A 13,758-nucleotide genomic window follows, 5' to 3' on the forward strand; every position below is an offset into this window, starting at 1 on the left:
AAAACACTTTAGTTCTGGAGTTCCCATTGTGGCTCAGCAGAAACAAACCCGATCCCTGGTCCCACTCAGTGGGTTAAGGTTCCGGCGCCGCGGAGAGTTTGGTGTAGGTCGCATATGCAGCTTGGGTCTGGCATTGCTGGTGTAAGCCAGCAGCTGTGCTCTGATTCAACCCCTAGCCTGGAAACTTCCATATGCCCCCGGTTTGGCTCTAAAAAGTAAAAAAAAAAAAAGAAAAAGACTTTAGTTCTAAGTTAAGCTATATATTAACAAATAAAGGATAAGGTGCAATTAATTCATTTTTACTTTACAGCATGTGATATTTATGGCCTGTATAAAGGAGAATGATAAGTCTGTATGAGGAAAACAGAGATGTACTGACAGAGGTGGCCCTAGGTGCGTTATCTAAGATTAGGACTTGCTTTAATGTGTAAGAATTTTCTATGATGCTGCTGCTTCTCCACAGAAGGCAGCATCAAACTTTTCCTTAAGATAATCAGGCATTCTCATTTAATATCTTTTCCTGTTATCCGACAACCCTCCTCTGCGGCATTAAAATTTTGATTGATCTCTTACATAATATATAACAAAAGCTGGAGGAACTGAAGGCAATGTTCCTGACTTAAGTTGTACAGCTCTAACCATCAATTTCACATAGGATTTAATCAATGAGAGAGTCAATAAGGTAATGTAAGGTAATCTAGGTCAGGTTTTGGATTGTCTGTAACGAATATTGTCCATAGTATACTGTAGAGATATCACCTATGAAACATTAATCTTAACTGAAGTTGGCTAACAGGTCATTTTTGGCCCCAAGAACTCTTATTTAAGCACAACTATTTTAAGAAAAGAATTCTCTGATTAATATAGTGATGGCTCAAAGTATTTCCCTGAATCATGTAACAACAAACACCTTCAGACACAAAGTTCAGAAGCTTAACAAAGCAAATCCTTCGATATATAGAATGAGTGGATTTAGACTTATTTTAGACTGGATAACATGCTCAGGCCAAAAAGGAGCCATCTAGGCTTGGAAAGGAGACATTATAATCCAAGAGAATACATGCTCTACAGTGATGGTAATGTTCAAACAGCAGGCCCTAATGGGAACTCTATTAAAGTCTTCAGGATGTGCTCCAGTGTTAATCCACTATAAGGCTTTTTTGTATATGGCTCTCTTGGGGGTGGGGATGGGGACTAGGGGAATTTTACCTGGCCAAGTTTGCTTGGGGTTGGATCTTGGATGACAGTTTGGATAAATTTAGGAGGAAATTCTGCCTCCAAGTCTATTTATCTAAGAAGATAAATAACAGCATAAAAATCCTGGTTTCTTAGAATACATCAAACTAAATATATCTCCAGTTTTTCAAACTGACACCTATATTTCTCTTATAAAGCTTTTCTACATGAGCATATTTTTGGTTGTCAAGTTAGTTAGCATTATCAATTCAACTATCTCTTCCCATCACTTTCACCTCTAGAAAAGCAGACTTCCTTCATTAAACCTCCTCCCCTCCAAGACTCAGAGTTCCCTGGCGGCCTCGTGGTTAGGGATTCAGTGTTGTCACTGCTGTGGCTCAGGTTACTGCTGTGGTGCAGGTTTAATCCCTGGCCAAGGAAATTCTGCATGCTGGGGGTATGGCCAAAAAAACCCCCCACCAAAAATAAAAACAAAAAACCCAAGACAACAAAGAACTAAATAAGTAAAAAAAGTCTACTGACCTTGGATAGTTGCCAGTGTACTGTTGCTCATCAGTGCAGGGCTGAGAGCACCGCCCAGGGTCCCTGGATTGAGACTGAGTAAGGCACCTCTGAAAGTCCAAAAGAGAAGTCAATTTATTACAATGTAAGACACATGTGTCAGTTTGACTATAGACCCAAGGGGATAAGAAAAATGAAAATACAGCTGGGGAAGCGTATGGAAATATTTGTTATTCCCTTTATATTCTTAAATGGTTTGGTTAGTCTTTCCAAGTTACTGCTTTCCTTGAGGTGCACTCGTACAAAGCAAAACAAGGTTATGGTTCAAACAAAACTAGCAGTCATTTTGACTCTTTAATTACTTCACCCTCTACTTTTGCAAAACACAAGAAAAAAACGCCAGAGAAAGGAATATATTTACAAAGTAATTCTTATATGTTTGATGATAAATATAACATTAGGAATCCTGTTACTGTATCTCTTATTTATGTTTGAAATTAGAAAGCAGACAGTTGAGAATTTAATGGCGAAACCATAAAAATAAGAGTCAGGAATTCTGGGCTTTCTTCCTGGCCCAACACTCAAGTATAATGAGTGGCCTGGTGTTCTGTGTCTTCATCTAGAAATAAAAGCATGCCTATTGTCCTTCTAGGGTATAAAGGAACTTAAGCCCACCTATTATCAAAGTCCTTGTGCTATTATAAGCATGACCCACTTCAAAGGGATTAGGGCTTTAAGGGTTTTTTTTTCCATTTAAGATGGCGATGAAAAGTATCCCCTATGAGTAACTCCACGGATGGCCTCCACGGTGTTTCTCAAATGTGACCCAGATAAGAAAGTGCCTTACCCAGCTGCAAACTGTGAGGGTGCCATCAGGCCTGGGTTTAGTCCTGCAGCAGCAGCCATGGCAGCAAGACTGGCATTTGCTGGCAACTGTGCAGCTCCTTGGAGGGCAGCAGCTGCTGCTGTTTGCAACCCTGACGCTGTCACCATCACCTGGCTGGTCCCAAGAGGAGAGGACAAGGGAGTGGAGGTGGTCTGTGTTGTGCTGGTCTCACTGGCACTAGATGCCTCGGAGGTGGAGGCTGAGGCAGAAGGGGAGGGACTCAGAGAGGGGGAAGTGACTGCTGAGGAAGCCGGAGGCGCTGTGGAAATCACGGTTGCAGTGTTGTTGGAGGTGGTGTCTGTAGTGCCTGAAAAGAGATAAAGTGACCTTCTGTAAATGCTTTTGGAAGAGTGGTTGCTTTATTCAGCCATACTCTAGAATCGACTGAATAATCTATCTCCGGTAATCTCTACACATGTCCTTTTATATTAACCTAGTTTAGTGTTTCTATGGAAAATAACCACAAAACCAAAACATTTTAAGAACCAAATGGCAATAAAGTAACCATGAAACAAATAGAGAACACAACTTTCCATTTCCAATTTCATATTAATTTTTTTTTTTTAATTACAGAAACTCTAACTATAGAACACAATTGTTCTGGAGAAGAAACATATAAGCAAAAAAAATTCCAAGGTTCTGAAAAGTATTTTCATTCAGAAATCTCCTCAGCAGTCTCTGTAAAAGAATTAAAGCAAAGCAACGAAGGCAAGAACACCTAAAAGTTACATATTTTTCTGAAATAAGTGTCAATAACAACATACACAGAAATAGTATGAAAATAAAGGTATATATGTCTAAATGCTTTCTTTGCATTAAAAAATTTAAATGTCTATTCTGTAAAAACAGCTCTCAAAAAAATCTATTGTTGTAGACATTTTCTTATTTGAGGAAACAACAACGTACAATGATATTATGAATCATAGAAATTAGCATGAAAAATGAAGATCTATAAAATTGTTATATTTGAGAGACCTAAAAAAAAAAAGATGCCACTTTTTTGTTGTTGTAAGGAGAACAACAAACATTGGAAACAAATAACTGACATTAAAAATATCACTGATAAATAAAACACATTCACTGAAATTGTCTAATGTTATAGATCAATGATGTCCAATAGAAATATAATACATATGTAGGGAGTTCCTCTTGTGGTTCAGCAGTAAGGAACCTGGCTAGTATCTGCGAGGACTTGGGTTTGGTCCCTGGCCTTGCTCAGTGGATTAAGGGTCTCAGTCACTGCTGTGACTGTGGCGTAGGCTGGCACCTACAACTCCAATTCGACCCCTAGCCTGGGACTTCCATATGTGGTAGGCGTGGCCCTAAAAAGACCAAAAAAAAAAAAAATATATATATATATATATATATATATATATATAAAATACATATGTAATTTACAATTTTCTAGTAGTCCCATTGAAAATAGGTAAAAAGAGGAGTTCCCATCATGGCTCAGCAGAAACTAATTTGACTACCAGCCATAAGGACACAGATTCGATCCCTGGACTCACTCAGTGGGTTAAGGATCTGGCATTGCTGTGGCTGTGACATAGGCCAGTGGCGGCAGCTCCAATTTGACCCCTAGTCTGGGAACTTCCACATGCCATACACTGCAGCCCTAAAAAGCAAAAAAAAAAAAAAAAAAAAAAAAGTAAAAAGAAACAGGTGAAATTAATTTTAACATTATGCTCTTTTTAACACAGTGTCCCAAATATTATCATTTCAACATAAAATCAATTATTTAAAAATTATTAACGTGGATTTTTTTTCATACTAAGCACATTTCAATTTGAACTAGCCACATTTTTATATGGCATAAAAGCCATACTGGATAGCACAGGGGTAAAATATCTCTAAAAGTTAGGCCCAGGGTCCCAGAAGTAAGTGTGACTTAAAGAATACCAAGTCCTTTTGCCTAAAGTAGAAATGATTCAATAAGGCACAGGATAGATAAAGAAGATGTCAAGTGTTCTCACAGAGCTGCAATTTTGATGCTATCTATAAAAGACAGTATAGAACAGGCCTTCCTTTCAGTTATCAGTAAATGCTACATATTACAAAAAACAGGCTGTCTGAATTAGGTGGAACTTAATTTAGTGAAAGTCATCATGTTCTAGGATATAATCAATCATATGTATGTGTAAAGCATAACCTTAGTGGTATTTTCTCAGGATAGAGAACTCAAAAAGACAAAAAAAGACAAAAAAAAAAAAGGCATTCAATATTTCTGTGAGGTACTAGACCAATCGCAATAAATACTTCAAACCTATAAACACACTGGGAAAAAGATCTATGTAGAAGAACTTTGTGAAAAAATTACTAAGCTAAAGACTCTCTTTTCTCTTAACAGCTGTATAAAAAATTCAGGCAGTTTTGTTCTTTGAAAATCTATTTTGAAGCCTTCTTTTGGTCTGTACTAAGGCCCCCAGAATTCAACTCTCTTCTCACTTTAACTGTCAGGAAATGTTTCTTTCACATATTATAGAGCTGGAAGAAAATCAGATGCCATCTATTTCAGTACTGGCTCTGATTTTCCTACCTCCTATCATGCTGCACAAAAGTGTGATGTGGCCCTGCAGCCTCTGAATAAATTAAGTAAATATATCTTTTTTTTTTTTTTTTTTTTTTTGGCCATGCCCATGGCTTGTGGAAGTTGCTGTTTCAGGGATCTAACCAGAGCCACAGCAGTGATAATGCCAGATCCTTAACCCACTGAGCCACCAGGGAAGTCCAACCTATCTTATTGTTAACTGAAAAAGGAAGATTTACTCCTCTTTCTGCCCCTCTTAAAAATGTAAATGATTCCCTCTCTACTGCTCTTGTCCCTAAAGTACCATTACATCTTCGTGGATTTATTAATCTTAGTTTCACTATTTCTTTAGTTCTAAATTTATCAAATCAATTTCTATCACTGAGCTGTTGATGCTATCTTGGGTCCTATGTTTGGCAGATTCATACATACTTTTTCAGTTTTGATGCTCTTTTCCTAAGATCTGATCCCTGTTCCATAAAAAGGTAAATATCTTTTCTCACTTCTCCCCTACTACTAATAAATTTCAATCTTTTCTTGACCAATTTCTTGCCTTATCTAACCTGATTTTCCTTTTTTTTTTTTTAACCTGATTTTACTTATGGGCATTACTTTCCTTTCAAAGTTCGGAAAGTGAAATTGCCCATATCGTGAAGTCAAAGGCTTATAGCAATAGCCTTTTCTTTACTCTCCATTGCCATTTGCAGACCATTCAGTATCACTTTCTTAAAATCCCATTTGTATATAAAGACAATCCCAATAATTTTATCAGTAAATTTAACTTTGCTAGGACATGATAACTCCAGAAACCTCTCAAAGTGTTGTTTTTTTTTTTTTTTTTCCTGGTTGTCACCCTCCAACCTCATTCTAGGTGTCTTCAATATGAATGTTATATGAGTGCTAGAATATAATAACTTACTGTGATTTTCAAATTAATTCTCCCAGCCAGTGACTCACTTTGTAATCAATATATATCTTTTTTTTCTTTTTTGGCTCTGCCTGTGGCAAGTGGAGGTTCCTGAGCCAGGGAATGAACCTGTGCCACAGCAGCAACTCAAGCTGCTGCAGTGACAACATGGGATCCTCATTTCACTGTACCACAAGAGAACTACAATACATATTTTTTATGACATTAAATTCTTGGTAACTTAATTACCTGGGCAACTTTGATGAGGGAAGTGATGCTTGCTGAGTTTCAACATCCTTGACAACAAAATAAGATGCCATCACTCACCTCACAAGGTTAGTAGATAGTTAAAATGCAAGAACATATAGTGTTTGGCACAACCTCCTGCTTCCCATCTCATCTTTTTTTTTTTTTTTGTCTTTTTTTTTTTTTTTTTTGCCATTTCTTGGGCTGCTCTCGCGGCATATGGAGGTTCCCAGGCTAGGGGTTGAACTGGAGCCATAGCTGCCAGCCTATGCCAGAGCCACAGCAACGTCACATCTGAGCCTCATTTGCGACCTACACCACAGCTCATGGCAACGCCAGATTCTTAACCCACTGAGCAAGGTCAGGGATTGAACCCGAAACCCCATGGTTCCTAGTCGGATTCGTTAACCACTGAGCCACAACGGGAACTCCCCCACCTCATCTTTAAAAAAAAAAATTTTTTTTTTCTTTTTAGGGCCAAACCTGCAGCACATGGAAGTTCTTGGGCTAGGGACTGAATTGGAGCTGCAGCTGGAGCCTACCCCATAACCACGGCAATACTAGACTTGATCCATATCTGCGAACTATGCTACAGCTTGTGGCAACGCCAGATCCTTAACCCAATGAATGAGGCCAGGGATCTAACCTGAATCCTCATGGACACTATGTCAGGTTCTTAATCTGCTGAGCCAAAGGGAACTTCCTACCTCATCTTTTAAAATTTATTTTTTTATTTTTTATTTGTCTTTACAAATGGATTTTATTTCATAATATTAGTCAATATTAAACTTATTTCCCAAGGAAATAACTGAAAGCTGTAGAGATATACATCTGACACTTTTTGGCAAATGACACTGAAAAAAAATTTTTTAAACAAAAAAAAAATTATTCAAGTATAGTTGATTTATAATATTGCATTAGTTTCAACTATACAGCAAAGTAATTCAGGTTTTTTTTCAGATTACTTTCCAATATACATATTACAAGATATTGAATATAGTTTTCTATACTATACAGAAAATCCTTGTTACCTATTTTCTGTATAGTAATTTGTATCTGTTAATGCCCTTCTCTGTATCGTTCCAATTTTAGTGTGTGTGCTGCCAAATCAAGCATTCACCTCATCTTTTAAAAAAATAAATTTAGCAAGGTACAATATACATGGCATAAAATTTACCCAACTTGTGTAAAATCCAGTCATTTTTAATATACAGAGTGGTATGGCCATCACCCCAATCCAGTTTATGACATTTCTATCACCCAAAAAAGATCCCTTGTGCCTATTTGTAGTCATATCCTGTCCCCACCTACAGCCCCTGATCATCTGCTTTTCACATCTGTAGGTTTACCTTTCCAGAACATGTCACATAAATGGAATCATATGATTTGAAGTCTTTTGCATCTCACTTCCTTCAGTTAGGATACTGTTTTCAAGGTTTATCCATGTTGCAGCACAAGGCAATACTTCCTTTTTCTGGCTGAAAAGTATTCCACTGCATAGACAGACCACATGTGTTTATTCATTCACCAGTTGATAGGCAATGGCTTGTTTCCAGTTTTTTATTATTATGAATAATGCTGCTATGATTATTTGTGTAAAAGTTTTTATGTGGACATGTTTTCATTTCTCTTGTGAGACTTGCCATGTAGGATGCAAAGTTCCATTAACTTTTAAAGACATTGCTAAAGTTTTTCCAAAGTGGCTGTATCATTTTACATTCCCACCAACAATAAATAAAGGTTCCAGTTTCTCCATACTCTTGCTCATACTTACTATTTTTGGTCTTTTTTTGATTACAACCATTCTAGTGAGTATGAAGTAGTACCTCAGTGTGGTTTTAATTTGCATTTGTCTAATGAATAATAATGTCGAACATCTTTTCATGTGTTTATTAGTCATTCCTCTGTCTTTGGTATAACGTATTCGGTTTTTTTTGGATGTGGAAAGTTCCCGGGCCAGGGATCAAACCCATGCCACAGCAGTAACCAGAACCATGGCAGCTGACAACACTGAGCCCCCCAGGGAACTCCCAGTATAATGTATATTAAGATCTTTTGCTCTTTTAAAAAACTAAGTTGTCTGTATTCTACTACTGGGTTTTAAGAGTTCTTTATATGTTCTAGATACAATTCCTTTATCAGGTATGTGATTTACAAATTTTTTTCCCCCAGTCTGTAGATTATCTTTCCATTTTCTTAAAGGTGTCTTACAAAGTACAAATGTTTCATTTTCTTTCTTTTTTTTTATTGGCTGTGCCTGTGGTATGTGGAAGTTCCTGTGCCAAGGATCAAACCTGCCACAGTGGTGATAACGCTGGATCCTTAATCACTAGGCCACCAGGGAACTCCAAAAGGTTTTATTTTCTATGAAGTCCAATTTACCATTTTTTTTTTCCTTTACAGTTTGTACTTTTGGTGCTATATCTATGAACTCTCTGACTAACCCAAGGTTACAAAGATTTTCTCCAACAAAAAAAAGTTTTGTTGGAGTTCCCTTCATGGCGCCATGGTTAATGAATCCGACTAGGAACCATGAGGTTGCGGGTTCCATCCCTGGCCTTGCTCAGTGGGTAAAGGATCCGGTGTTGCCATGAGCTGTGGTATAGGTTGCAGATGTGGCTTGGATCCCGCATTGCTGTGGCTGTGGTGTAGGCTGGCAGCTACAGCTCCGATTAGACCCCTAGCCTGGGAACCTCCATATGCCAAAGGAGCAGCCCTAGAAAAGGCAAAAAGACAAAAAAAAAAAAAAAAAAATTTTGTTTCTTACATTTAGGCCTTTGATCCATTGTGGTTAATTTCTGTGCATGGTATCAGGTCAGGGTCTAAATTATTTCATGAATATAGATATCCAATTGTTCCAGAACCATCTGTTGAAGACTATTCTTTCCCTATTGAATTTCCTTGGTGTCTTTGTCAAAAATCAATAGAGCATATATTTAAAGGTTTGTTTCTGGACTCTCAGTTCTGTTCCTTTCATCTACATGTCTATCCTTAGGTTAGTATCATACTGTCTTGATTACTATAGCTTTATAGTAAGCTTTGAAATCAGGATACGTAAGTCCTCTAACTTCATTCTTTTTCAAAATTGCTTTGGCTCTTCTGGATTCCTTCCATATATACTTTAGAATGAATTTCTCAATTATTGGGGGGGAAAAAACCCCTCAAATCCAACTGACCACCACCAACAAAAAACACCAAAAACCACCTGCTCAAATTTGGGTTATGATTGTATTAAATCCATAGATCAATTTACAGAAAATTGTCATCTTAAGAACTCTCCATTTAGATTTTTAAAAACTTCTCTTAGCAAACTGTAGTTTTTTTTTTTTGTCTTTTTGTCTTTTGTCTTTTGTTGTTGTTGTTGCTATTTCTCGGGCCACTCCCGCGGCATATGGAGGTTCCCAGGCTAGGGGTCGAATCGGAGCTGTAGCCACCAGCCTACGCCAGAGCCACAGCAACGCGGGATCCGAGCCGCGTCTGCAACCTACACCACAGCTCACAGCAACGCCAGATCGTTAACCCACTGAGCAAGGGCAGGGAATGAACCCGCAACCTCATGGTTCCTAGTCGGATTCGTTAACCACTGCGCCACGACGGGAACTCCAGCAAACTTACTCTTTAAGTCTTATACTTCTTTTGTTAAATTTATTCCTAAGTATTTGATTCTTTTTGAAGCTACTGTGAATAAAATTATTTTCTTAATTTCATTTTTTTGGACTGTTCGTTGATAGTATACACAGATGCAATTTATTTTTATATGTTGATTTTGTATCTTGCATCAAAATTGAATTAATTTATTAGTCCTATTAGATTTTTTGGTGTATGGATTTCTTGGGAAATTTATACATACAGGATAATGAAAACGAAGACAACTTTAAATTTTCCCCTTCCAAACTGGATGTTTAAATTTTTTTTCCTCTGTTGTTAAGCTGGCTACAACTTCCTGTACAACGCTAATTCAAAGTCTGCTAGAGCAAATATTCTTGCTTTGTTCCTAACCTTTGGGGGGATAAGCATTCAGCCTTTCCCCATTTAATACACTGTTACCTGTAGGTTTTTAAGTAGATGTCCTTTATCAGGCTAGGAAGCTCCCTTCTATTCCAGGTTTTTATCATTGAATGGGTGTTGGATTTTGGCAAATGCTTTTTTTTTTCCCCCTCATTTCATAGCCTCACTTGTGGCATGTGTAAGTTCCCAGACCAAGAGTCAAATTGGAGCTACAGCTGCTGGCCTACACCACAGCTCAACACTGGATCCAAACTGCATCTGCAACCTATGTCACAGTTTAAGGCAACACCGGATTCTTAACCCACCAGATCCTTAAGTGAGGCCAGGGATTGAACCAGCATCCTCAAGGAGATTATGTTGGGTTCTTAATCTGCTAAGCCACAATGGGAACTCCTTAAATGCTTTTTCTATACCTATTGAGATGATCACGAGGTCTGAGTCCTTTCTTCTAGTACTATGGTGTATTACATTAAGTGGATATTCTATTATTAAACCAACTGTACATTTCTGGGATAGAAACCCCTTGGTCATGATACAGAATATTTATATTTTGCTAGATTGGATAGGGTTTTTATGCAGATTTTCTTTTTTTTCTTTTTCCTTTTTAAAATTATTATTATTTTTTAAATAGTTATTTCCCCAATACATTTTTTTTCCTACTGTACAGCATGGTGACCCAGTTACACACACATGCACACATTCTATTTTTGCACATTATTATGCTTCATCATAGAATTTTTGTGTACATTTTCATGAGGGGTAAAGGTCTATAATTATTTTCTTGTGAAATCTTTTTCTGGCTTTAGTATCAAGGTAATATTGGCTTTATACAATGAGTTGTTTCTCCATCTCTATTTTCTGGAAGAGACTTAATTCTTTTTAAAATATCTGATAGAATTCACTATTAAAGCCATCTGGGTCTTGGCACTTCTTTTTGATTAATTCACTTTACTAATTTTAGGTCCACTTAGATTTTCTATTTCTTTTTCTTTTTGAGTCAGTTTTGATAATTTGTGTCTTTCTTAAAATTTGTCCATTTCATCTAAGTGGTCTAATTTTTTTGGCAAAAAATTCCAGCATGCGGCATAATGTAGAAATCCTATTCCTAAATATATACCCAGAGAACTGAAAACACAGAACCACATAAAAACTTGTACATGAATGTTCATAGCAACAGTACTTAAAATGGCCCCATATGTCCATCAACTCATGAATAATAAACGAAATATGGCATATCCATACAATGAAATATCACTCAAACATAAAAAGGAATGAAATACCAATATAATCCACAAAATGGATAAACACTGAAAATATGCTAAATGGAAAAAGAGAGGCACAGGTCATATATTATATGATTCTATTTATATGAAAAGTTCAAGACAGGCAAACTCAAAGAGACAGAATAGACTAGTCATTTCCATGGGTTAGGGGGAGGGCTGAATGGGAAGGGGCTGATAATGGGTATGGCATTGCATATGGTTCCATTATGAAATGCTATTTTGGAAAAAGAATTGGAGGCAGAGCATGTTTAGTTGAGATTATTGAGGGCTGTGGAATTTTTCTAAGTTCTTAAGATACATAAGAATACATATCTTGGGAGTTCCCGTCATGGCTCAGTGGTTAACAAATCTGACTAGGAACCATGATGTTGTGGGTTCGATCCCTGGCTTCACTCAGTGGGTTAAGGATCCGGCATTGCCATGAGCTATGGTGTAAGTCACAGACACAGCTCGGATCTGGCATTGCTGTGGCTCTGGTGTAGGCCGGCAGCTGCAGCTCTGATTGGACCCCTAGCCTGGGAGCCTCCATATGCCACAGGTACGGCCCTTTTAGAAAAGGCAAAAAGACCAAAAAAAAAAAAAAAAAAAAAAAAAGAATACATATCTTTCTGGAGTAGTATGGTCATGATCATTCTTGTATCCATTTTGGAAAAGTTTATCAAGAACATATTATGTGCCAGCACCATGCTAGATACTGAGAAAATAAAAATGTCACGTCAGATACATAATCAGACAAGCTTTCTCTTAGAAGATGATAGATTAAGGATATGTTTTTTTTCCCTTCATTTCTAAAATCCTATCCCAAATGATGGTGAAGAAATAAAAAATGGAGTGAGAGCTCTGGGGAAAGATATTGGAGAACTTGAGATTTTGATATACTTGCAAAAATGAGAAAGAGGCTAAAATTGGGTGGCAGAGAAACCAACCACAGTCCAGAAAGGCATGGTAGAAGTGGGAATTATTTACTCCCATGGAGCCCTGAGGTAATCCAAGCTCAGAGTTGTCAATCCTGAAGTAGGAATAGGAAGCAAGGGCAGAGAAGAGAGTTATCAGACTGTTCACACACCAGTTCTGTCAGTGGGACGGTCCCTTCTTCCACCAGACTTCTCAACTGAGCAGAACTAACGTCACCTACTACTCTTTGAAGAAAATAAAAATCTGAGTATGGAAGGTTAAGAGCTTTGTATAAGCACTGGCATCCCTCTCCTTTAAGGAAGGTGTGAGGGTAGAGCCTGGTCTGGCAGTTCTCTTCCCACATTCATAGCTTACAGCTCCCTTCCACTCACTGGAGAGGATGCTGAGTAACAAATGCTACACAAGGACAGACAAACATTTCAAGCTACTTATCTTAAGTAAAAAGGCCTTGCATTCATCAGTATAACTAACCAAAAAGTACCAGATAATGTGAAAAATCCACAGGACAAAAGAAATGGAACAAAATGAATAAGAACTGAGGCCAGAAGAAACAACTTAAACACCACTGTAATCTGTACTGTATCTATAAATTAAAAATAGACTGCTATACAGATGCAAACTATTATATATAGAATGGATAAACAATAAGTCCTACTGTGTAGCACAGGGAACTAGATTTAATATCCTGTAATAAACCATAATAAAAAGAATATGAAAAGAATATATGTGTGTTTGATAATCATTTTGCTACACAGCAGAAAACTAACACTATAAATCAACTATACGCCAATAAAATAAATTTTAAAAATAGAATGCTTTAAAAAGGAGGAATCAGAACAAATAAAAGTTCTTAGAAATAAAGAACTGAGGATAAAGTTTACGGAGGGGAAAAAACAAATTATCAACACAAAGGAATTAGACTGAAATCTGACTTTTCATCGGTAACAATGGATGCTAAAACACAACAGAGCAATACCTTCCAAGTTCAAAGGAAAAGTAATTCTGTACCTAAAATTCTATTACTGGACAAACGACAAAAAAACTGTGAGAACAAAATATTTTTTACTTATGTATGTGCTTGGAAATTTTCCCTCCCACATAACCTTTCTAAATAAAGAAAAAACTTATTTTGAGAATCTGCTCCTGGCAAAACAAAAAGGAATCAAAGTAGAGGGAGACATGGGTTCTCAGAAATATTAGTTCTAACTCAGGAACACAATGAAAAGAAATTAAAATAAACAATCACAGGGATCCCAAGGAGAAAGTCTTCAGGAAGAAAAGTAGA

General features: G+C 37.2%; 2 protein-coding genes across 10 annotated transcripts in view; both read right to left on the reverse strand.

Annotated features, from left to right (window-relative positions):
- The window catches only part of RCSD1 (RCSD domain containing 1), a 501,912-nt gene that overhangs the window by 272,838 nt on the left and 215,316 nt on the right, over positions 1–13,758 (reverse strand). The gene's annotated exons all lie outside the window — the stretch shown is intronic.
- POU2F1 (POU class 2 homeobox 1) overlaps positions 1–13,758 on the reverse strand; it is a 180,200-nt gene that overhangs the window by 1,050 nt on the left and 165,392 nt on the right. For all 6 annotated transcript variants that reach the window (NM_214264.1, XM_005663132.4, XM_005663134.4 and 3 more), the window contains 2 exon segments: positions 1,720–1,808; positions 2,546–2,891. In NM_214264.1, the coding sequence (NP_999429.1) occupies positions 1,720–1,808; positions 2,546–2,891 (435 nt within the window).

This window comes from Sus scrofa, chromosome 4 (genome assembly GCF_054392235.1).
Source record: "Sus scrofa isolate SSC_HxYL_T2T_F1_AM1 chromosome 4, Sscrofa_HxYL_maternal_Yorkshire_Landrace_v2.0, whole genome shotgun sequence".
Taxonomy (NCBI): Eukaryota; Metazoa; Chordata; class Mammalia; order Artiodactyla; family Suidae; genus Sus; species Sus scrofa.